The sequence below is a fragment of the Camelus bactrianus genome, chromosome 35, assembly GCF_048773025.1.
Source record: "Camelus bactrianus isolate YW-2024 breed Bactrian camel chromosome 35, ASM4877302v1, whole genome shotgun sequence".
NCBI lineage: Eukaryota > Metazoa > Chordata > Mammalia > Artiodactyla > Camelidae > Camelus > Camelus bactrianus.
The window spans coordinates 15512889-15536356 of NC_133573.1; the positions used below are offsets into that span (position 1 = coordinate 15512889).

The following is a 23468-nucleotide window of genomic DNA, read 5'->3' on the forward strand; positions in this document are numbered from 1 at the left end:
CATGAGAATTACAGAAAGTATATTTTGGCAAACAATAAATAATAATGCAAACATTTATGCATATTTATACTACTAGAAATCTTTATATTCACTTGGAACAAAGAAACATTAATATAAACTGATTTTTCTATTATAATAATGAAAAAGCTTTTGTTATAAAAGGTGTATTTCAATAGTTAATTTAGGAATCAGAATATTCCTTTTTTTAAACTGAAATATAGTCAATTTAAAAATGTTGTGTTAATTTCTGGTGTTCAGCACAGTGATTCATGTATACATCTATATATATTCCTTTTCATATTCTTTTTCATTATAGGCTATTACAAGGTATTGAATATAGTTCTCTGTGTTATACAGTAGGAAATTGTTTATCAGAATCAGATTATTTAAAGTACACATTTATAAATTATTCTTTTCTTTAAATCTGAAAACAAATTAATCCTCAAGCATATAAATCTGAGTACCTCTCCACAGTATGAACAGACTTAAAATGGCAATGTTTCCACAAGGTAAGTATTTTAAATGTTCCAATGTTACTTACTGAATTAATGCATGAAATCGCTCAAAGCCAAGCTCTTCGACAGCCAAGGCAGCTATACATAAAAGACACTTTTCAGCACTACACATGGCAAATAAATGACACAAGATACACACAGCAGGCTGTAAATACTTTCGAGCAATCAAAAGTTTCCCTCTTTCCTTACTCCCTTAAAATTCTCACTTTACTTTCACCTTTAACATAAATTTATATTTGAACATCTTAGTTACCACGATTATAACTAAAATGGATTTAACACTGAGAATGTAGAAGGGTAATTAAACAATAAACATTTCTTTTCAATTCAGTTGTGCTAGGATAGTTTATAATATATGAGAAATTATTGACAATCATAGTGATTGACACATAACTGTAATGTGTCTTGCACTTTTAAATAATCTTTCAATTCACAGAGCCAAGTAAAATCCTCATAGTTAATCTTCCTGCTTTGTATTATAAAATCTTTAGGCCTAATGCCTCCTTAATCATTAAACAAATGTGTATAAAAAGGCAGAGCACTTTGAAAGTACACAGGTTCAACAACAGCTTTAAGTTTGTTTCCTCATTTATTCATGTAACTGTTGAGAAGTTTTCAGTAACTTATTTAGATTGTTTATTAATATGGTACAATTATAAATTTAAAAAAAAAATCAAAGGAAATCAAAGAAAGCATTCAAATCAAAGGTAATGTCTATTTAGCACTTTTCTAAGTGCCAGGGCCCCTTCTAAACACTCTACAGGCCTTAACCTCATTTAATCCTCAAACAACTCTATTATCCCCATTTTATAGTAGAGGAATCTGAGGCACAGAGAAGAATCCTCTCAAGAGCATAAAGCAATAAACAGCAGAGCTAAGATTTGAACCCAGCTAGTCTTGGCTCCACAAAGATGAACTCTTTAAAGATATCATAACACGAATCAAAATGCCTACTTTAATTTGTCACAATGAACAATTTCATATATATTTTATAAAGTAAATCTTTGTACTTTCAAATATTAATTCTCACTAGAGAATTGAAGAAACTGACTCAGTATGAATTAAAAATTAAAATTCTGATTTATAATTTAAAATGTCACATGATTCTAATGACTTCCAAAGTCCAGTTTTAATTTTCAAAAGTTTCAAATTACTTTTAAAATTCTGTAGAAGTCCAAATGGATTAATTTAAATAATCTTTTGATTTGTGTGGGAAACAAACTGAAATTGAACCTGAGTATTCACTACTGCAAACGTGTGCGTTACCGAAAGCCAAAACTAAACACACCACACAAGCCAATGAAATTAATGTTTGTACAGAATGTAATACTGACAAGGGGAAAAACACTTCACATTTAAAATTTCAGAATAAAATAAAAATTCTACATAACCTTTTCCAAATTGTACTAATTGCCCTGCAGTGCCTGAGTAACTAAATAATTTTTACTGGGTATTCACCATGAAAGCTGACATAAAGATAGTAATTTAGAGAAAAGAGGCAAGCAAAATAAAAAGCTTAGCAGGCAAGATGGTGGAAAAATATAAAACACAAGAAAAAGAACATAGCTGGGAATAAAGGAAAGAACAGGTAAAATAGATTGTTATATGGAATAAAAAATTTAAGTTAAGTTCATTTCATCTGTCAACATGTAAGGAAAATTCTCAACTTTTTAGTTACCAAAACTTTTCAAATTTATGCAATATTAAAAACAAATTTAAAATAGTTTTATTTCATGTCTATTTTTAAAATGAGGGAAAGTAAATTGGAATATGACTAAAATATGTGTTTTGAAGAGGAACTGAATATAATATGCCCACCTAAATCAGTTACTGACCAAAGTTAACACATGAGGCCATTTAACCTAGAGCAGTGAAACCTGTCACCACAGAAGTGGACAGCATATCCCACAGGGAGCACACAGTATACTAAGATACTAATAAAAAAAGTTACAGGAAAGATCTTACTATTTTCTAACATATTAATATGTACACTGGTTTTAAGTACATATTCTTTAAAATAACTTCTAACTATAACTAGTTCAACTGTTCCTACTAAAATTTTAACACCCTAAATAAAACTACCAAACAGGCTTATATGCATCCCAGTAAAACCTGGAAAATGTTTTAAAAACAATTTTAATGACATTTTTGACTATCAACTTTGTGAATATTTTTCACTTGTTTTCTTCAACTGTCATTATCAACTCTAAAATATAATAAATTCTCTTTGAAAGGCTATGTATAAAAGGTTTAAAAAGTAAATGTCATTTAACTACTTAAATTTTAAAAATTATTCCTTGCACATGTACTACTAGTAGAATTTGCCATTGTAACTGCAAAGGTAAGAGAGAGAAGACACTGACATCATAGAGACATTTCAGCTTAAGGGGACAATGTGCCTCACAGACAATCCTATATGGACAGCAAGACGGGTGGGTATCACAAGCAACTGAAATTTACTTCCTAGAACTTCAGTGTTTAAATTAATCTCTCTACAAACAATTTCTGCAGAGATGATAGTTAATGGAATGCATTACAGGTAGAATACAATAAGTCACTTATTCGACATAAGCATTTGGAACAACCAGTTATCAAAAGCCACCTACTAGCAAGATAATTCCTGAAAAGGAAACCAGAAAAGCAACTCTATCTAGGTTCTGTACCACCAGAAGTCTCCATTTTACTAGTTCATTCTGGTAGTTTTTAGGTCAATTACTTCAGAATTTCAAATACTAAAGACCACAGACTATATAATTTTTGTGAATAAGAATAGCTGTTATTTAATTTATCTTCAAGTGAAATCTTCAAAGTATGGAAAAACTTAAATGAAGGCAAAATTAAAACTCATAATTAAAACTACCTTAAAATAATTCATAGATAGTAACACTGTCCAAAAAGTTCAGGAGGAAAAGAAACAACATATAATGAAGAAAAATGTCCCCATCTTTGCTTTAAGGAAGCAACTAGAGATATTTAAGGAATTTTCTAAAATTAAAAAGAAAAAATTTCTTTTTTTTCCCAATACCAAAGAAAACATTAAGGTAGTTGAAATTAAAGAATACAGAAATATGTTCTTTAAGCTTTCTAAACATGATTTCCAAAGCTCAAAAGAGATTGTCATCAAGCAGAAGTTAATTAGAACTTTTTTTAAGTTTAAGAGACACATTTTTGTTTTCTTTTTTCCAAAAATGAAAGAAAAAATAAACAAATATAATATTCTCTGGTAATTAAAATAAAGGAGAAATGAAAAATACTACTAAGACTCATGAATTAAGTTTAGGCTAAAAAAGAGACATTATAAAAATTAAAAATCTTTTTTTCGTAACAGTTTCTAATAGTTTTATGAGAACAAATGTACAAGAAATTACTTCAGGAAATGAAAGTATATCTTACAAGAATGTTCCACTTGGCAACTAGACTCTGCAGGGCTCCCAGAAATGCCAGCAGTTTCCTCAGATGTCTTTCCTCTTAACCACAAAACCAAGCAGTAGGATCCAGAGTTGTCACAACAAGCACTTTCTAAAATATCACATAAGGTATGACAAAGGAGTTCCTTCCGCTCTTCCTCTAAAAATAACCAAAGTATAAGTTATAAGAGGGGGGAACCCTGTCATAAATAACAATATTAAGAATATGTTAATTTAATGAGGAAAATCAAACATTTTTATTGGGGGAAAATTCATGAATAACTCATCTTAAATTATAGTGTAGAAAAACAATGTGTTTGAAGGTTACAATGTCATGACTACTAAATATTTCCATTATCATGTAAAAGAATCCTGGAAAATGCAGAATTAAACACCAAAAGAAAGAAAACACTACGTGGAATCATCTGATACTGACTGCCCCTTTCTTAGGCTGCAAATGGAACATTTAAGCCATGAGGTTGCCTTCATTTTAGAACCAGGGCTATTGTAAAGGCCTGTTGAGACCTCTGTTTTTCCCCAGTTCTGAATTCATCTGATGTCTTTGATCTCCCTGTCTCACAGTGGGTAAGGATAATGAGATAACACACCGTCAGCACATACAAAACCACACATCCCATTGTATTAGCAGACGCCACTGTGGTTATGTTGCATAATACAGAAACCACTGACACTGTGCTGCATATTTGAGCACTAGACATTTATAGACAATAGCACAAATGTTCAGTTTCTTCCTGAACCTTAGCCACCCTCCCTCTTTCAAGCAGTATTAATCTCCAGAAGTAGTACCACTTTCTGAACTTTCAAACAACCCTTTGTAAAATTTTATGCTATAGGGAGGTTTCTCTCTCCCCTAATAATTTAAAAGTTCTTTAAAGGTAGGAACTGTGCCATGCACTTTATAGCCATCCCAGCAATTATGACAACACTATATAAATTTTTTATCAATGTGAATACATTTCTGTGCAGAAACATTATAAATTTTATTAATAAAATGCTAATAGTATCATTTGAATAGTTTCTTCTCTACCAAAATCTATTTTGCATTTCAGCTATTAATTAATTAAAAATACCTGACAGTGATGCTTTAACTCTTCAATTCAAAACCACTAGTACATTCTATGTGCATGCTCTGGAATGGAAGCTGTTCTGCCCTTATATAAAAACTGCAATTATAATATATTCTACCTTCCTCCAGCAGTTATTGTGAGTTCACAAAAAATTGTGTGAGTGAAGGAAATATCTTTGTAAACTGTCACGCAGAATGCAAATGCTTGTTATTATCAGGTAGCACATACAGCTCTCAGACTTAATCATATTTCAGAAGCCATGACAGCTTCATTTGTGATTGAATTCAGAATTACTTGCAGTACTGTTTGAATTGTGTAAGACATAATACTGAAAGATGCAGAAATACAAAGATAATTCTGAGTTTCTGCTCAAAGCTAAATAAGGCAAAACAAACATAAATGACTACTCCTCATGGCATGTTATTATTTAACAGTTCAGGGAAATGCACCATATGATTTTTCGCTTAGTTATAATATCCTGTGTTAAAATTCTTATTTCGGAAAACCAAATTTGGAAAACACACATTTTTAAAATTTGGAGTTGCTGCCCGTGACACTACCTGAAACATTTAACAAATAAACCTCAGGGAAAAATAACCCACTGATAAGTTTACTTTTCAAAGATAGATAATTTCAGCTAAATTACTGCCAATGAATCCTGCAATGATCATCTATAAAACAGAAGATGGAGTAAAAGTTTATAAAAGACACTGTCATACCTGGGCAATCCCTCCAGGAAGACTTCTCAGAAGAAAACAGGAGCTTCTTCAAAAGAAATGCCTTTGTACAATTAAAGTAATAATTATTAGAATGCAGTATAAACATACCTTATATCATTCTTTTATTTTAAAATGGAAAAAAAAACTAATGTGTACCTTCTTTCTGATCTTTTGAATAATGCTATAAAAATTTCCAATGGTTCCCTTCGCAGTAACTGAGCATAATTATTCATTCTGAATACACTACTATTACCTTGACTGTAGATCCACACAGTTCTTCTTCTTTTATAACATGTATTTTGTGGCAAATAGAGAATTGACTCAAAATAATAGCCACATAACTGAAAAAATAGAGACATTTATGACTCCATTCACAGAGGGAAGGCCCTGTCAACCAGGAAAAAGTCTACATTTCTCTTTGATTCCTTGGGGGGAAAGAAACCTAAATACAAAAGTGGTTCTTCTCTATTAGCTCTGATTTGTGATACAAGAATACCACTATGTGGGTCATCACTTTATTATGAGGAGCTCCTAACTTCCAGGCTTAACTCAAAAAGCTTTAAGATTCTAAAGGAAAAAAAAAATTTTGATTTCTAACCTTTCCTTATGTGACCCAACTATGTTACACTGGTGATTTGATAGACAGAAACTGAGTGTAGAATGTTTCCTTCACAAAGTGTAGTTCAAAGGCTAGCAGCATCCTGGTCACCTGACTTGTTTATTTAAAAGGAAGGTTCTGATGTTCCACCTATTATATCTGAACCTCCAGGGGCTGATTCAAGAAAAAGAGGTTCCTGGTGGTTATTACTCAGATGTATCTGAAAACAGCTGTGTTCAGATAAGAGGACTGCTTTCAGTCGGACACACCTAGATTTGAATCCTGGTTCCTTACTTTACTAACTAAAATTAATAACAGCACAAACTTTAAAAGGCTGCAGTAAGGATTACATGAGATAAGCTATTAATACACTTGGCACAGTACCTGGCACCCAATAAGTAATTATTTCAAAGTACTTGAGCAAAAAATTAAGTAATGTTCTGATATTCTCATAGAAATAAAACCTACGAATAACTACAACTAGGTGCTGCTGCTTTTCCCCAAAATAACAAAAACCATCAAAATGAGTAACATAATATTATAAAATTTTGGACAGGTGAGGTGGGACACTCACTTTTCACCACTACACAACCTTTAGCATTGTGATACACTTCCTTCCAGTCTTTCTTTCATATCTGCTTTCAATTTTAAGTGAGAAGCACGTATAATGGGTACGTGACTTTTCCACATTTTGTTTTCCCACACAATGCATAACTGTAACTCTTAATCTCTAAATGTCTATCAAGCTACTAAAATTTAAATATTATTCTGTGTTTAAACTGCATTGTACATTAGGCTGCTTGTAAGTTTTTTTAACTACTATAAATATAAAATACATTCAGACTTGCACTAAAAAATTTTTTTTCTTCTTGAATACAACCTTCTCCATAGTAATGATTACTTATTTAGGAAGGATTCACAGAAGTATGATTATTGCATCAAAGAATCTGCATTATTACGGTCCAATTATGATGCAAAAATCCTCCCCTAAGTCAAAGTACAAATTGGTACTACACAGAGATATGAGTGTGCCAGCATCATCCTACTCATACACACTGGCAATTATTTTATATCTAAAGGTCAGAAAGAGTGAGCTATAGAACCAAGAATTTTGTACTGTTTTATTTGTACTTTCTTGGATTCCTAGAAAGGTTGGACATCTTGATTTTTTTGGTTGTTCAGCTGCTATGATTGTATATACCTGTCCATTCCACCTCTAAGGTTTTAGTGTTCTTCTAACCAGTATGTACGAGTTGTTTGTAAAAGAAATTCATTTATTGCTAATACTACTGAAAATATTTTTCTAAACTTGGAACTCATCCTATCTTAGATGTCTGGTAATATATTATTTTTAGTTTTCTGTGGTTAAGTATTATATCAAGAATATATTTGGTATATGGTATGAGATGACCTAAGTTCATTTTTTCCTCTCAAATTATCAACTAGTCATATCAGTAGCATTTACTAAACTACATTTTATTCCACCATTGATTTGCAATCCTTCTTATCATGGTATGTGATTAATTCTTGGTAAATTACTGTGTGCAATGTGGTCTACTACTGTATTATCTATTTGGTTCCATAGTATGCCTATTCTTCTTGCAAAAGTGTAAGTGTCATGTTTTGGTTTTTATAGTTTAAAAAAAGTTTTAATATCTGGACTCACTCATTTCCCCTCATTACTCTTAGTAATTTAATTTTGACTTTTACATAGAAATATTAATATAAACAAAATCCCTCTATGATTGAAGATTTATGTGACTATGAAACTAATTTACTACCTGAAAGATACATCAGGGTTCTGAACATTACAATTATCTCTTGTTACACAGCAACCCCAATCGCAAATGTAACTACCATTTTGGAAATGTACAGAATTTTATAAAACAAGAAACTCCTGTGGTTTACCTTGCATTTAACTAAATTCATAGACTTGCAATACAGATCCTAGGTTAGTATTACGGCCGAAGGTGGGCAGTGTTAATACAATCTAACTTGCATATGGACAGGACAAGGAATCTTCAAATTCAGATAATAAGATTTCTCCCAGCAACCAAAACTTTCCTGCTACTCAACATACCAGCTCTAAAACACTAATGTATAAATTTTACTCTTTGTACTCCATAATTTGCAGGCAAAGCTCACTCAAATTTTTAAAATAATTCTACTAATTTAAAAAAAATCAACTTTACTCTCTAAAGAAATAAAATAATGACCTATAACAGATATACCTTAGAATCAACCATAAAGGGAATTTTTTCTCTCCTTCAGAGAATACATTTTAGATTTAATAGTGTAAGTGTATGGAGTATCATATTTGAGACGAATTTACTTTGCAGCTAAAAGTTCAGGAATGCATTCTTTATGCCCAATGAATAATAAATACTGCATTAAATATGTATTTTCAAAATGTGCTGATTAAAACAAACAATAAATTCAAGCTTCTTTTATAACAATTCTGAGGTTACACTGCTGTTTAGACATTGTAAATATTACAGTAAACTGAAAATTTAATTCTCCATTTTAATAATGTAATGGTATAAACCAAATCAGCCTATATACATCAAGATTCAAAATCAGATACACATATTGAGATTAACCCTACCTTTTGTGCAAAGAAAAAACTCTTTTTTTTAATTTCAGGAATTCTGTTTGAAATCAGTTGCTACTAATTTTATTTTAAATACCAAAGCTAGAGCCTAAAACAGTACATACTGTCAACTTATATTAAAAATGTATAAAATTTTAGGCCATGAAAATATTAACTCATCTTCAGCTTTGTAAGAAAATTGTTTTTATAGACAGAACTAATGTAAATAGTACCACTGCTATGATGTAACTATCTGTGGCATAAAATGTTATTATTCAACAGCATCACTGTATAAGATGCCATGGTCATTAATTCCAAATTTTCTGAAAGAAAGGAACACTTAATATGTTTTCCTGAAAATAAAGACAGCCAAAAGGCTATTGCTTTGCAACCTACTCATGTTCTGAATTCATTTTTAATTTTGGACATTTAAAGCAATTTACATGAACAAAAGTTAAGAGGTAACTCATCATGCCTCATCATTACATACAGAACAAATAATAGAAAACAAAAAGTAAAGTCTGAAACGTTTGAACACGTCCCTCTAAGGAGTTGGTAAAGTAATCTGTGTTACCTGAACAGGTGCAATAACAGCACAGGGGCCACCTTCAAACTGTTCTAATGCAGATCCCTCTGATTCACTAAACACAAACCCTAAAAATGAAAGCAAGTAGCAAAGATTAAAAACGTAATTCAAGTAGTAGCTAAAAGAATCTTTAATGTACTTTGCTTTGAGAAAGCTCGCTTATCACAACAGCAAAATATCAAGTCAGTTGAGTACAGTGGTTCTCAACTTTTGGGGGGGGATCAAGGAACCCTTTGAAAAAAGATATGGAACCTCGGCTCCTTGCCAAATGTACGTAAACACACACACACACACACACACACACACACTTCTGCACCCAGGGACCCCTCTAAGTGGACTAGAGAGATGAAGTGTGGTTTTAGTAAAGGGACACTAAATCTGATTTTTAAATAATTTAATTTGAAGGAAGAGGACTAGACAGACTACCTGTTGAATTTAAACAGAATTTTTAGGACCCTTCTCAAACAGTATCTTTTTTAGTTTCAATCTTTGAATCATATTCTATAAGCTAAAAACTGAAAAGGATCATGCATAGTGGATGTGCTCATATTGTCTCTATTTTAATTTAAACATTACCCAACTAGCACGGACTGAGAGCAACTGGTGCAGGCTTCCCCAGGCACTGGCATACTGCAGGGGGCTTGGAGCCAGAGGTCAGGAGAGGGGAGTCAGTACCTGTAAGCCTTCAGGCAATCATTCCACCTCCCTAGGCCTCAGTGTACTTAGCTTTAAAATGATCACTTCCAATCTCGACATGCGAGGAATATGTCAAATTTCACTAACAGTTATAATTCATTCATCCAACAAACATTTAATGAACATAAAGTACTATATCAAGCATCTAGGATATACAAATGTCATGAATGACAAAGTCCCTAGTTGGGAGAAGCCAAGAGTCCAGGTGAAGACAGACATACGAACAAATAATTACTAAAATAAAGGAATAAATGAGTGTTACAACAGAAGTATGAAGAAAGTATTGTGGATACAGAAAGGAATGACTTTGCCTCAGTCAAGTCATAACAGGTTACTTTGAGGCTTCTATTCAAGAATAGAAGTTTACCAGAGAGGCAAGGGTAGGAGAAAGACTTTCAGGTAAAGAAAACCACCTTTATTAGAGGAAAAAGGTTCGGTAAGAGCAGGACAAGTTTATGATCAGAGGGAAATTTAATGCACCTGAAGGGCAGTATGGGGGAGGGATGGGTGGGATGGCAAACAGGAGGAGGGAAAGTTGACAGGATGTTGACTCTGGAAGGGCCACACCATCACAAGCACTAATTAAAGTGGTAATATTACTACTAATTTAAGTACTAATTAAAGTAATTAAAGTAGTAATCAATTTTTTTCCTGTTTTTTTTTTTTAAAGAACAAGAATGGGGAGAAGGCATTTCAAGAGACCCATTGAGATGGTGCAAAACTAATAAAAGCAACATTATTGTGAGAGGAGACACTATACTCAAACACCATACCCGTATTTCTGAAATAAAAAATAAGATTTGATGAGTATGTGCAAGTGGGTCAAAGTTTTGGTACAAAAGAAATTAGAGCTGACTCTGAGGTTTCCAGCTTGAGACACTAGGTGATAGCAGGGGAGATAAGGAATAGTATGGAGGATCCCATTCCATCCCCCACCTCTCTCTTTACCTTCCAATCTCTCAAACGGTATTTAAACGTGTATCTCACATATTTAAAAACAAACAAGCAAAAATTCTTCTTCAGGTTCTACCAAGAGGTCCTGGTATTTACCCAAAGGGGTTGAAAACCTACATCCACACATGAAAACCTGCACACATTGTTTACTGCACCTTTATTCATAATTGCCAAAACCTGGAAGCAGCCAAGACATCCTTTAGTAGGTGAATGGGTAAGTACACAGTACATGTAGAAAGTGGAGTATTATTCAGCATCTAAAAATTACCCTCCAAACCGTGAAAAGACATGGAGGAACCTTAACTGCATATTGTGAAGGAAAAGAAACCAATCTGCTGGACAGCAGCATGTAAATCAATGAAGCTAGAACACCCCCTTACATCATACACAAAAATAAACTCAAATGGATCAGAGACTTAAACATAAGACAAGATACAAGAAACCTCCTAGAAGAAATACAGGCAAAACATTCTCTCACATACATCTCAAAAATGTTCTCCTAGGGCAGTCTACCCAAGCAATAGAAATAAGAGCAAGAATAAACAAATGGGACCTAATTAAACTTGCAAGCTTCTGCACAGCAAAGGAAACCATAAGTAAAACAAAATGACAACCTACAGAATGGGAGAAAATTTTTGCAAACGATGAAACTGACAAAGGCTTGATCTCCAGGATATATAAGCAGCTCATACGACTTAATAAGAAACAAACAAACAACCCAATACAAAAATAGGCAGAAGACCTAAACAAGCAATTCTCCAAGGAAGAAATACAAATGCACATGAAAAAATGCTCAATAGCACTAATTATCAGAGAAATGCAAATCAAAACTACAATGAGGTATCACCTCACACCAGTCAGAATGGTGATTGTTCAAAAGTCCACAAATAACAAATGCTGGAGAGGCTGTGGAGAAAAGGGAACCCTCCTACACTGCTGGTGGGAATGCAGTTTGGTGCAGCCACTATGGAAAACAGTATGGAGATTCCTCAAAAGACTAGGAATACACTTACCATGTGACCCAGGAATCCCACTCCTAGGCATATATCCAGAAGGAACCCTACTTCAAAATGACACCTGCACCCCAGTGTTCATAGCAGCACTATTTACAATAGCCAAGACATGGAAACAGCCTAAATGTCCATCAACAGATGACTGGATCAAGAAGACGTGGTATATTTATACAATGGAATACTATTCAGCCATAAAAACCAACAACATAATGCCATTTGCAGCAACATGGATGCTCCTGGAGAATGTCATTCTAAGTGAAGTAAGCCAGAAAGAGAAAGAAAAATACCATATGAGATCGCTCATATGTGGAATCTAAAAAACAAACAAAACAAAACATAAATACAAAACAGAAACAGACTCACAGACATATAATACAAACTTGTGGTTGCTAAGGGGGAGAGAGTTGGGAAGGGACAGACTGGGAGTTCAAAATTTGTATGTACTGACAGGCATATGCAGAATAGATAAACAAGATTATACTGTATAGCACAGGGAAATATATACAAGATCTTGTGGTAGCTCACAGTGAAAAAAAATGTGACAATGAACATATATATGTTCATGTATAACTGAAAAATTGTGCTCTATATTGGAATTTGACACAACATTGTAAATGACTACAACTCAATAAAAAAAAGTTAAAAAAAAAAAAGAAAGAAACCAATCTGAAAAGGCTATATTCTGTATGATTCCAACTATATGACATTCTGGAAAAGGCAATACTATGCAGACAGTAAAAAGATCAGTGTCTGCTGGGGGCAGGGGGAGGGGAAGGAATGAATAAACAGAGCACAGAGGATTTTTAGGGCAGTGAAAATACTCTATCATATTATAATGATGGATATAATACTCCATTATATGTTAAGATTCATAGGATATACCTTATCAAGAAGGAAAACTATAGACTTTGGGTGATAATCATGGGTCAGTGTAGGTTCGTAAGTTGTAACAAATGTACCATTCTGGTGGGAGGTATTGACAATGGGGGACGCTGTGCATGCTGTGGGAGCAGAAAGTATAAAGGAAGTATCTGTACCTTGCCCACAATTTTGCTGTGAACCTAAAATTGTTCTAAAAAGTAAAGTCTTAATTTAAAAAGTCATTTGATCATTAAAAAAAAAAATTCCACCCAAACCTCCAAACACCACTCTCTCAAAGCCGACCTGGTTGTCTATATGCACTGTCTCAATTTCCTTACCTCCCAATTTACTCAACCCACAATAACCTGGTTTTCAACCTGTGACTGCTCCAAATTTATTATCATCAAATTCATCAATGACCAGACAGGCTATTTCTCAAGTCTTTTCTTATTTAATCCCCTAGAGAATCATCTGAAAGAAAGACCACTGACTTCTGAAAAACTTTTGGCCCTTAGCTTTAGTCGTCCATCTTGATCCAACTTTCCCTTTTCTGTTTTATTTTCAGTGTTGTTGATCAACTCCTAAATGCTTAAGGTTCCTCATGTCTTGGCTTTAGAATCTTTGCTTTTTCATTCTACATGTTCTCCCTGAGTAACTCATCGGCTCCCAAGGCTTCTTTTATGGGTTATAATCAGGTAATTCCCCAATAGAGCCCAGATTAGAACTCCAGGTATAGAGAGAATTTAAATCTTAACAAGGTCCTGTATGGTCCAGCTTCTGCCTGTATCTCCTACCTCATCCTTTGCCACACTCCATCTTTAGACTTCAGGCATGCAGAACTTCTTTCACTTTCTCAGATATCCACTTCCTCTCTGGTTTCTTAGGTTATGAACATGTCATTGTCCCCTTCCCTTGAAACACATGCTAATTCTTTCTTTGAAAAATTCCGACTTATACTAGTCTTCACCTTAAGGTAAGGTCCTCTTGGTTCAAAGCCCCAAAACGTTATCTTGTATCTGTCCATCTCTGTCCCAATGCTAGTCCACATTCCGGCTCAACCAACCATCGTCTTTGACTTAGAAAATTATTAAGAATTTCCAACCAGATCCCCCCATTCCACCCACATTTCACCTCCACCCTCATCAATTCACCGTAGAGTTATCAGAGAAATATTTTAGAAATGGAAATCAGTTTTTGTCACAGCCTGCTTAAAACATTTCAGTGGCTTCTCACTGCAGTTACAATAAAACTCCACCCCCTTTTCATGCCCTAAAAGACACTGTATGATTTATCAATCCCACCTTCCCTCAGTCCATTTTTACCTTCAACACCTATGATGATTTTAGGACCTTAGAACATCTCAAGGTCTTTACCTGGGGCCTTGATACCTGCTGTTCACTCAGCATGAAATGCTCTTTTCCCTTCTCTCTTCATGTAGCTGAACCCTTCTCATTCTTACCACCTAGTTTAGGTATTAACTCCTCAGAAAGATGTTCCCTGACAAATTTAAGTATATCTTTCCCACCATCCCCCATCAACCTGTACCCGTTAAAATCCGTAATTATATTATAGTTTACTTGTCTATTGTTTTTCTTGCCTTACAGCTACCTTGCCTGTTCTACTGCTCACTGTTTTTCTAGTACGTTACATAGTTAGTGCTCAGTGAACACCTGTTCAGGTTTTTGAAGGGAAGATAATGCAGGGCACTGTGTGTTTTCTAAGTTCATCTCTAAAATGTGAAGCAACAATTTGGCAACATTTACAAGAGCGGAAACATACATCTGGAGCTCAGGGCAGGGGTTAGGATTAGAGACAGCCAATCTGAATCATCCTAAACATGGCAGTTAAAGTGAATGAGAACATGCAGAACAAAGATAATGAAGCTGGTAATGTTAAAAAGTGAGCAGAAGCTGAATCAGCAAAGGAGTCTGACAAAGACTTGAAAGATAAGAGAACAAAAACAAAACAAAACAAACAAACAAACAAAAAAAAACCACACTGAGGCCCTAGAAAGGAAAAATCAGCCATCACCTGTTACAAATGTTGCCGAGTGGAATAAAAACATAAATGAAAATACTGGGCTAAGCATGTCACTGGGAATATTAAACACAGAAATTTGGAATGCTGGGGAGAGCAGCCAAATTTTAATGGGTTGAGGTGTGATTCAGAATACAAGGAGAAAGAAAAAAATAATGCAAACTATTTGTAAAACAAGCGAAGGGAAAGAGGATGATAGCTTGAAGTTGGAAAAAGAATTACTATTTTACAGACCTAAGGGCATGAGTTTAAAAAAAAAGGAAAAGAGTGATTAAATGAGAAAGAAACGTTTCAGGACTCCAAGTCCTGAAAGAGCTGAGACAGTGTGGTGCGGCAGTGGTGGACTGGATAAAGACAGATTCTCGAAGTGTGGCCTACAAACCCCCGGACATTCTAGAAACCCTCAGGGGACTTGCTAGAGGTTAAAACCATTCCCATTATAATGCTAAGAGACTATTTGCCCTTTTCACTGTGTTGACATTCACAGTGATGATAAAAATGAACAGTGGGTTATGTTACTTGTGCCTTAGCATAGATCAACGCAGTGACATTAAGCTGTACCAGCAGTCATTACTAGGAAATACCACTATACACTCTCAAACACAAAGAAAAAGCCAATTAACTTAAGAAAGCCCTTACTGATGCTAATTTTACTAAATCATGACACACACAATGTGCTTTTAAAAAACAGTCTGTGTGACAAAATGGTAAATACTCATAAAGCACGCTGGCTACAGACCTTGCATGATGATTGACAGCTGTCTCAAAGAAAAGCGCATGTGCAAGTTTTTGAATTGTGAACTGAACTAACTGCTTTTCTGAGGAGCATGGTTTTTACTTTGAAGAGCAACTAACAAACTACGATTACCCAGACTTTCTTTAAGAAGTGAAGGAAGTGAGCCTCAAACTTAAAGGAAAATACCTGACAGTATTTTTGCCAGTGATAAAATTTCAAGCTTCCAAGCAATAACTAAAGTTTTGGAAAACCTGTGTCCAACACTGTGAGCTTGACAGCTTCTCAATACTTAAGAGATTCTTCTGACAAGGTCAGGAGATAGTAATAAATGTGACTTTTGATACTGTATAATGAAACGTGTTAACATTTGGAAGATCTACTTAAGCCAGTGGACCAAAAACTTCTGATTGACTGATGCACGCTGTCAGGAATGAATGTATGGGTAAAAGATCCATTCAAAATGCAAGACAAACCAACGGATTTCAGTTTAACAGTGTACATTAAATTGATGTGCCTTCAGATTCCATATTGCAACTAACCTCTAAGTGATTACCTAACCCTTGTTGAGTTCTGGTAAAGTATCAAAGAATATCAACAATTATCTGCAAAGGTTATTACCCTATCACTTGTGTAGCTTTGTGAAGCTGGATTTTCTGCATATACTTCAATCAAAACAACGTATTACAACAGACTGAGTGGAGAAGCAAGTGTGACAATCCAGCTGTCTTCTAACAAGCTAGCATTAAAGGGACTTAGAAACATGTAAAATACCACAGGTCTCATTATTTTTTAGAAATTTTTCATATTGAAGTCCTTAGTAATTTTTAAGAGAGTAATGGGGCCCTGAGTTTAAAAAACCTGAGAAAGAAATCTTAGCAGGCTTCCAAGTTAAAAATACTGCAGGAAGTGAACAGGCATTACTGATTGAGAGTGAGAGGAATGAGGAGGGGAGAGAACTGAGAGAATGTTAATGCTGAAAAACATCAGAAAAGCAGACAGGATAAAGAACTAAGTGAAACACTGAGGGCTCAGCTAAGGTTTAACAACTACATTTGTACTGATGCCCACCACAATTTTCTCCAGCAATACACAACAGCTTGGGAGAAACAGAATAGAGAGGCTAAACGTAGGATAAGAAACAGATATGGTGGATGGAGTGAACTTAATAAGGACAAATGAGAACCCAGGGCACTTGTTATCACACCAAGACAACCAAACCTGAGGTCCAACCTAGAAATAAGAGGTGAAGCCAAGGGTCCTCTCTACTCTACCTCTTTCCCTGTTGGGAAGAAGAAAACGGTCGCTGGTATTGGGTCTAAGTGCAGAGGAGAAATAAGGCTTTGCTAAACTTTCAGGGTGTGTGATAAATATGTATCAATAATGGATTCTTGCCTTCCTTAAAATAACTAATGTAATTCAATTTTCCAGACCCACGGGTGGGGCTTATAGTTTGAAATGCATTATGGTGAGCTGCTTTTGTACTTTAGAGATAAAAACCCCATGGAGAGAATTCTAAACACATCAGCTTTATGCCAAATTCTGTTTCATTACACTATGCATGTTTGAGTGTGTTAACTGATAGCGAACAAAGACCATTAGAGCTTAAAATGAAGTAAAGTCAGATAAATGGAAATTAACTATTCCATCCTAAAACAAGACGAAGCTAAGTAGACATCTTCTATAATATGGTTTCACTTGAGTTCAAATTTTTTAGGACACAGAGTTACTTTTCTTGCCATGTGTTCTCATTTTTTTTTATTATTTCCTAGTTTTAAGAGGAATTACCAGAAAATGGCTGTGGTTTTTTTCTGATTATATCTGAAATTAGCTATCTAAAGCATCTGATCCTAAATATACAATTTTGTATCACATTCCACAGCACTAAAGACATAGACGTCTTTCTCAGTTTTAAAGCTCATAACTGAACTATGAACCTCTTTGCAATTTTCCTGTCTTTTTATTTTCAGGTGACTGACTTACATGATTCGAATCAGTCTGACAATGACTGCCCCTACTGTTCAAGCTGCCCATAAACAAAAGGCCGTAGAAAGACCTCATCATTATAAGTTAAATAATATTAGTGGAGTAGACTCTGGACTGAGCCTTAGTTTCCTCATCTATAAAAGGGGGGATAAATACACTCATCCTTTGCTATCTCTTGGGGTTGCAAGGATTAAGTAAGATTTTCAAAAACTGTGAGGCATGATACAGATGTGAGGTATTATGATAGATACTCTGAACTGAAAAAATTCATTACATACTGAAAGTACCAAGAAATTAAATTTGTCACATAAGCTTACAAATTGTGAGTTTAAAAAAAATTCGGTTTTAGGTGAATTATGATTTAGGTAGGTTGGAGAAAGGAAAATCTGTATTTGAAATAAAAGCCTCTCAACAACAACAAAAATCTTTGAGGTGCTACGATCCACAGTATTAACTTATCTTCACTTTGGAAGACAAATCAATGATACTGGCATATCATTTTACTCCTTTGGCAAAATGTTAAAAATAAATCACATTATAATAAAAATCATACTTTTGGACCTTTACCCAAATGTTTTAACTCCTTAATACATTTTATACTTTTCTATAATTTAACTTATCCCTCACTTTTCCAAAGCTATTTGGAATCTCATTTTTTTTTATATATTACATAACAAAAATTGCCCTATACTAAAAGCCCCAAACTCTAATTTCAGACAATTACAGCTCCCTCCCCATCCAAAGCACAATGAACCGCTTCTATAAACAGCAAAATTGGGTTCCTCTTCTGGCTAATCTTTGGTGAAACAATGAAGTAACTTAAAGCTTGAAGGAAGGGGAAAGAAAAAAGGATAAAATGATTTCTTAAGAGTTTATAGTTTAGTGGGGAGGGTATAGCTCAAGTGGTAGAGCGCATGCTTAGCATGCATGAGGTCCTGGATTCAATCCCCAGTACCTCCTCTAAAAATAAATAGATAAACCTAATTACGTCCCCCCTCCTTAAAAAAGGAAAAGAAAATTTTTAAAAATTAGATTTAAAAAAAAAGTTAATAATTTAGATCAGGAGTTGGCCTGTTTTATAAATGCAGTTTTGGAACACAGCCACACCCATATTATCCAGGGCTGCTTTTGCTGCAATGGCAGAGATTCGTATCAAGAGGAGACAATGAAGGCACTGGCCCTTTGCAGGAAATGTTTGCCAAACACTGGCTAGACAATCAATACTGAAAAGAAAACAAATTCTCAATAAGTCAAAATGTTTTCACTTATCTGAAGATTAATACTCACTTCAGTTAAATCTAGATGGCTCTTATTTTGGTTCTGCTGGGATGAAGTCAATGTGGCCACTTCCCACCATCTCAACTACTACTATCCTGGTCTAAGCCACTTACTTTTTACCCCTGGAATGACTGCAGTTCTCTCTCATCTGGTCTTGCTATCTCTCACTTAGTTCACTACAGTTTACCCTCAAACACTGCAGTCAGATCGGCCCTTTACAAACTTGTCATGTTGTGCCTCTCCTTTGCTCCAAACCTTCCAGTGACCTCTCATCTTATTCAGAATAAAAAGCCAAAGTCCTTACAATGGCCTATAAAATTTTATATGATTGGGGTCACATTATTTCTTATATCATCTTTATTACTGTCCCCCTTCCCTCATTCCCTCTCCAGCCAAACTAACCTCCTTCATGCTCCTTGAACAAAAAGCCAGGCAGATTCTGTATTAAGTCTTTCATAATGGCCATCTTCTCTGCCTGGAACACTCTTCACGTATCTGCATGACTGACTTGGTTACTTCAAGTGTTTGCTCAAATCTCATCTTAAAACGAGGCGTGTCCGTGTTTCTTCACCCTATAACTCCTTATTTCTTTACCTTCTATTATATACACTTAATTTATACTGTGTCTTCCCTCGCATCTTACCAAGTCTAAGCCTGGAACACTGTGGGAAGAAGGGAAGGAAGGATAAATGGTGCTTAAAAATAAGGGGGTTCAAATACACACTTTAGAAAGTATTATATATAGGCAACTGAGCAGCAGGGAAGCAGGCCGGAGTAGGGAGTAAATCTCCAAGTTAAAAAACAAAACAATTTCAAATCTTTAAATTATGTGACTTATTGCCTTTAAAATAAAAATGATCCAGAAAACTAAACTAAACTAAACAACAACAACAACAAAAACCAGCCCAAACCAAAACTTTCCTTTCTTTTTCAAAGAAAAAGTATTTGCAGAAGAGAATTATCTAAAACGGTCAAATCAGTTAACACGGGGGAAACAAAAAAACAACTCCTACAGCGGTTTAATATATCGAAGGAATTTAACATGACCAATCAATAAAGTTTCATAAATAGCATATTCCTGGACATAATTCTATAAATATTTACCCCAAACACAATCCACCTATACCTTGCTTCCAAAAGAGCAATGAGATTACAGATGTCAATTCAAAGCACAGTTATAGATGATGAAATAAAGCAAAAGCTGATGTCACATTAGGACTGCGATAAGGCAAGCGCAGAAAAGCAGTAGCTTGTGCCTGTTCCCACAATCCCAGGTCACTGCCACGGTAATCTTCAGCAGTGTTTTCTGCCTCTAAGAACGAATAAATGAATACAAAGTTAACATAGCAAAACCGGTAACAACATCCCTCTGATTCAGAGATGGGAACTTAAGAATACTATTTGGTTGCCTTAAAATCGTGATCAATGTAACACCTTGAGGAATTGCATAGCCACCATACAACTACACTCTCTGAAGAGCAAAACAGAAATGAGTCAATAAATAATCCTTTATTTTGAAATGGTATTGACTGAACATATCTTGTTAAGGAACTTCTGTACAAATAAAAGGTGGCAGTGCATTCTAATGTCATTACGAAGTTCTACTTTAGTGATTAGCCATCAAAGATACAGTAATTTCTTGTACTGTCAGGGCACAGCCAGAGAGTGATCTCTGGCTTCGTCTAAAATTAAACTTTAAATTAAGCTACCATTTTCTAAGTGTCTACTATATGTCAGATATTGTGCTAAGTGCCTAGATGTATTTACTTGCCTTTAATCCTCACAACAACCCCATAAAACTGGCACTACTAGTATCTGCACTTTACAGAGATGGAAACTGAGGCTTAAAAGTAAGTTAAAAAATATGAACCTAGAACCCAGGTATGCCCATTCCAAAGTCTGCTGTTAACCATTATTAGAACTGCCTCTCTGAATTCTTGGATCTGCATCACAGTATTAACATAAATGAAGCTGAATATCACCTGATTCTGTATTGTATTATTAGTTAATCAACAGGAAGTAAAACTTATCTCAACACTCACAGTCTTGGGTACTTTTGGCTGTTCACTACTAGGATAAGTGAGACAAACTGGCAAGCAAGTTTTAAAATAAAACATGCAAATGGGGATGTCCAAGATACCAGAAAATATTAGTTAAGCGACATAATTAAATGTGTAAAAAGAACCAAACTAATTACATGTCATAGACATGTAGAAACACAAAGGAAAATAACAAAAACAGAGCTATATTAGGAGGTGGGAGAGCTGGAATTCACTTCCACTTCTATCAATCTGTGCAACTTTGGGCTGGTTGTTTAGCCTTCAGAACTCATTTCGCTCATCCTCAAAACAAGGGTAATGGACTAAATAACCTAACTGTAATATATTACCATTCTGATTTTACCAGCTCTTAAAACAGAAGTATCTGAGAAGGAGGAAGGGATTACTTAAACCCTGAATTTTTGTTATGAAGCAAGGGACTCAGATTTACTATGCTAAATTTCTCCTAAATCCTTTCAGAACAAGTATTTCTAAATAAATGTTTTAATAATAGTATTAAATAGCTATTATTTATTGGCTTGTGATGTTTTACATACATATATTACCCATCCTTCTGATTCCAGAGACAATGCTCTTAACTTCACTTAACCTCACCACAGTCTTTAAGTCACCTTAAGTAATGTGTCTATTGTGTTTTAATATTAAAACTTAAGAGTTTGAGTTGACTAGTAGCATAAAGTGCCCAGGGCAGAGCCTAGGAGGCGCTGGGATTCCATAAATGGTATTTTTCACTTCACCATTATTCGCATTATTAATAAAACTTCTTATATAACTCAAAATCCTGTCTGGGTAATTAGATCGGCACAGAAAGTTCTATGATCCATATTCCCTTTAACTGTAACAGATAGCAAACCACCTCAAAACCGGGGACACTTCGGGTCAAGAGAACACTTTGCAGCAGCAACATCTGATTTATGCATCGAGCACCACGCCTAACCACGCACCACGCCTAACCAGCTAATTAAAACACAAACAACAAAATCGCTTTCTGGAATTAGCCACGGCCACTTCCGTGTGGACTTTGCTCGCTCCGAAATTAGACCAAACGCCCATAACACGAAGCCTTGTTAGGGGATAAAGATTCTGGCGGCCAGAGCACTTCTTGAGAAGCTGGCACCGCGGCGCAGGGCACACCTGCGGTGTCACACCCTGCAGCCCGACAGCCGCCCCTCGCCTCTCCGGCCGAGAGGCAGCCCAGGGAGGGAGCGGCACAGGCGCTCCCGGTCTCCAGCGGACAGCTGCAGCCATTCGGCACTCAACCTCTAGCCCAAGGCCCGGCAGGGCGTTTCTAGGAAGTCCAGTTTCAGCGCTGAGCTAGGGGACTGGGGCCGAGTGCCGGGCGCGCGAGGGGGTCGGCGCCCGCGGCGTCACGGGTCGCCTTCCCGCGGGGCCAAAGGAAGCGGCGGCAGGAAAGGGCAGTCCTGCCAGGGTACCTTGCGTCCAGCGGCAGAAGATGGTGTCGGAGAGACCGGGGCTGCTTTTGGTGCCCCACACCAGCTCCATCAGCTCTCTGGTCAGTTCGGACATGATGGGGTACCGGCGAGCGGGTCTCGGCTTTCAGGACTCCTGCCCCGGCACATGGGGGAAGGGCGGGCTCGGAGACAGGCGTGGCGGGACGGCAGCGGCCGACGAGCTGCGAGGGCGGACGGGCGGAAGGCCAAAGGAAAGAGACCTACTTGCAGGGACCGCGCCTGTCAAGCCGGGTCGGAGCGGCAGCAAGCAGTTTCCCCTACCGGAAGGACTGCGGCTACTTCCGGCTCCTCTTACGCCGCCGCCCCCACAGCCGGAGGGCCCGGAGCCGCCTCCCCGAAAGCGGAACTGGGGGGCGGGAACTGCCGCGGACGGCTGGGGACGCCCCCGGCCTTTCCGAGCCCAGTCCTCACCCCTTCGGTGCGGCTGCGGCGTTGGTGTTGGCGGGAGCATCGCGCCCCATGGGCGTTGGCGTATCGCTCCCATCCTGGAATACCTGCGTCCTCTCCGCACTGCTCTGGGCTTAGCTGGAGGCTCTGGGGGCCCAGAACGTGGCCTAGCCTATACCTTAAAATTAGTCATACTAGTTACGCTAAAGGACAGCTTTAAGGCGATGGTTGAGTCTCGGTGAGGAAACATCCCTGTCTGTGTTGAGAGCTGCCGATAAATTGGAGGCTGTCAGCCTCGTGATCAATCATGTAAAATCGAGTCAACGATTAACATCACCGAGGAATGTGGCATACTGTGCGTTAGAAATGCCTCTGCCAGCTGTAACGCAGAATTACAGAGCTGTTTATAGGAAAACGGATTCAAAGCGGCCTGTTTGTAAATGGTAGAGCCGTTTCATCTACAGTTTTTGAGACTATAGGGTGTATGG

The 23468-nt window shown here is 36.3% G+C and overlaps 1 protein-coding gene across 2 annotated transcripts in view; it reads right to left on the minus strand.

Annotated features, from left to right (window-relative positions):
* Positions 1–22692, minus strand: part of MINDY3 (MINDY lysine 48 deubiquitinase 3) — an 85596-nt gene extending 62904 nt beyond the window's left edge. The window contains exons 1-5 of one of the 2 annotated variants that reach the window (XM_074358491.1): positions 22555–22692; positions 9492–9571; positions 5730–5790; positions 3909–4082; positions 542–593 (exon numbers count right to left, since the gene is read on the minus strand). In XM_074358491.1, the coding sequence (XP_074214592.1) occupies positions 542–593; positions 3909–4082; positions 5730–5790; positions 9492–9571; positions 22555–22648 (461 nt within the window). In that variant the 5' untranslated portion in view covers positions 22649–22692. Of the gene's footprint in view, positions 1–541; positions 594–3908; positions 4083–5729; positions 5791–9491; positions 9572–22554 lie in introns of those variants that run through there. The other variant, XM_045524860.2, reaches the window with a different exon arrangement.
* Positions 22693–23468: the final 776 nt, after the last annotated feature.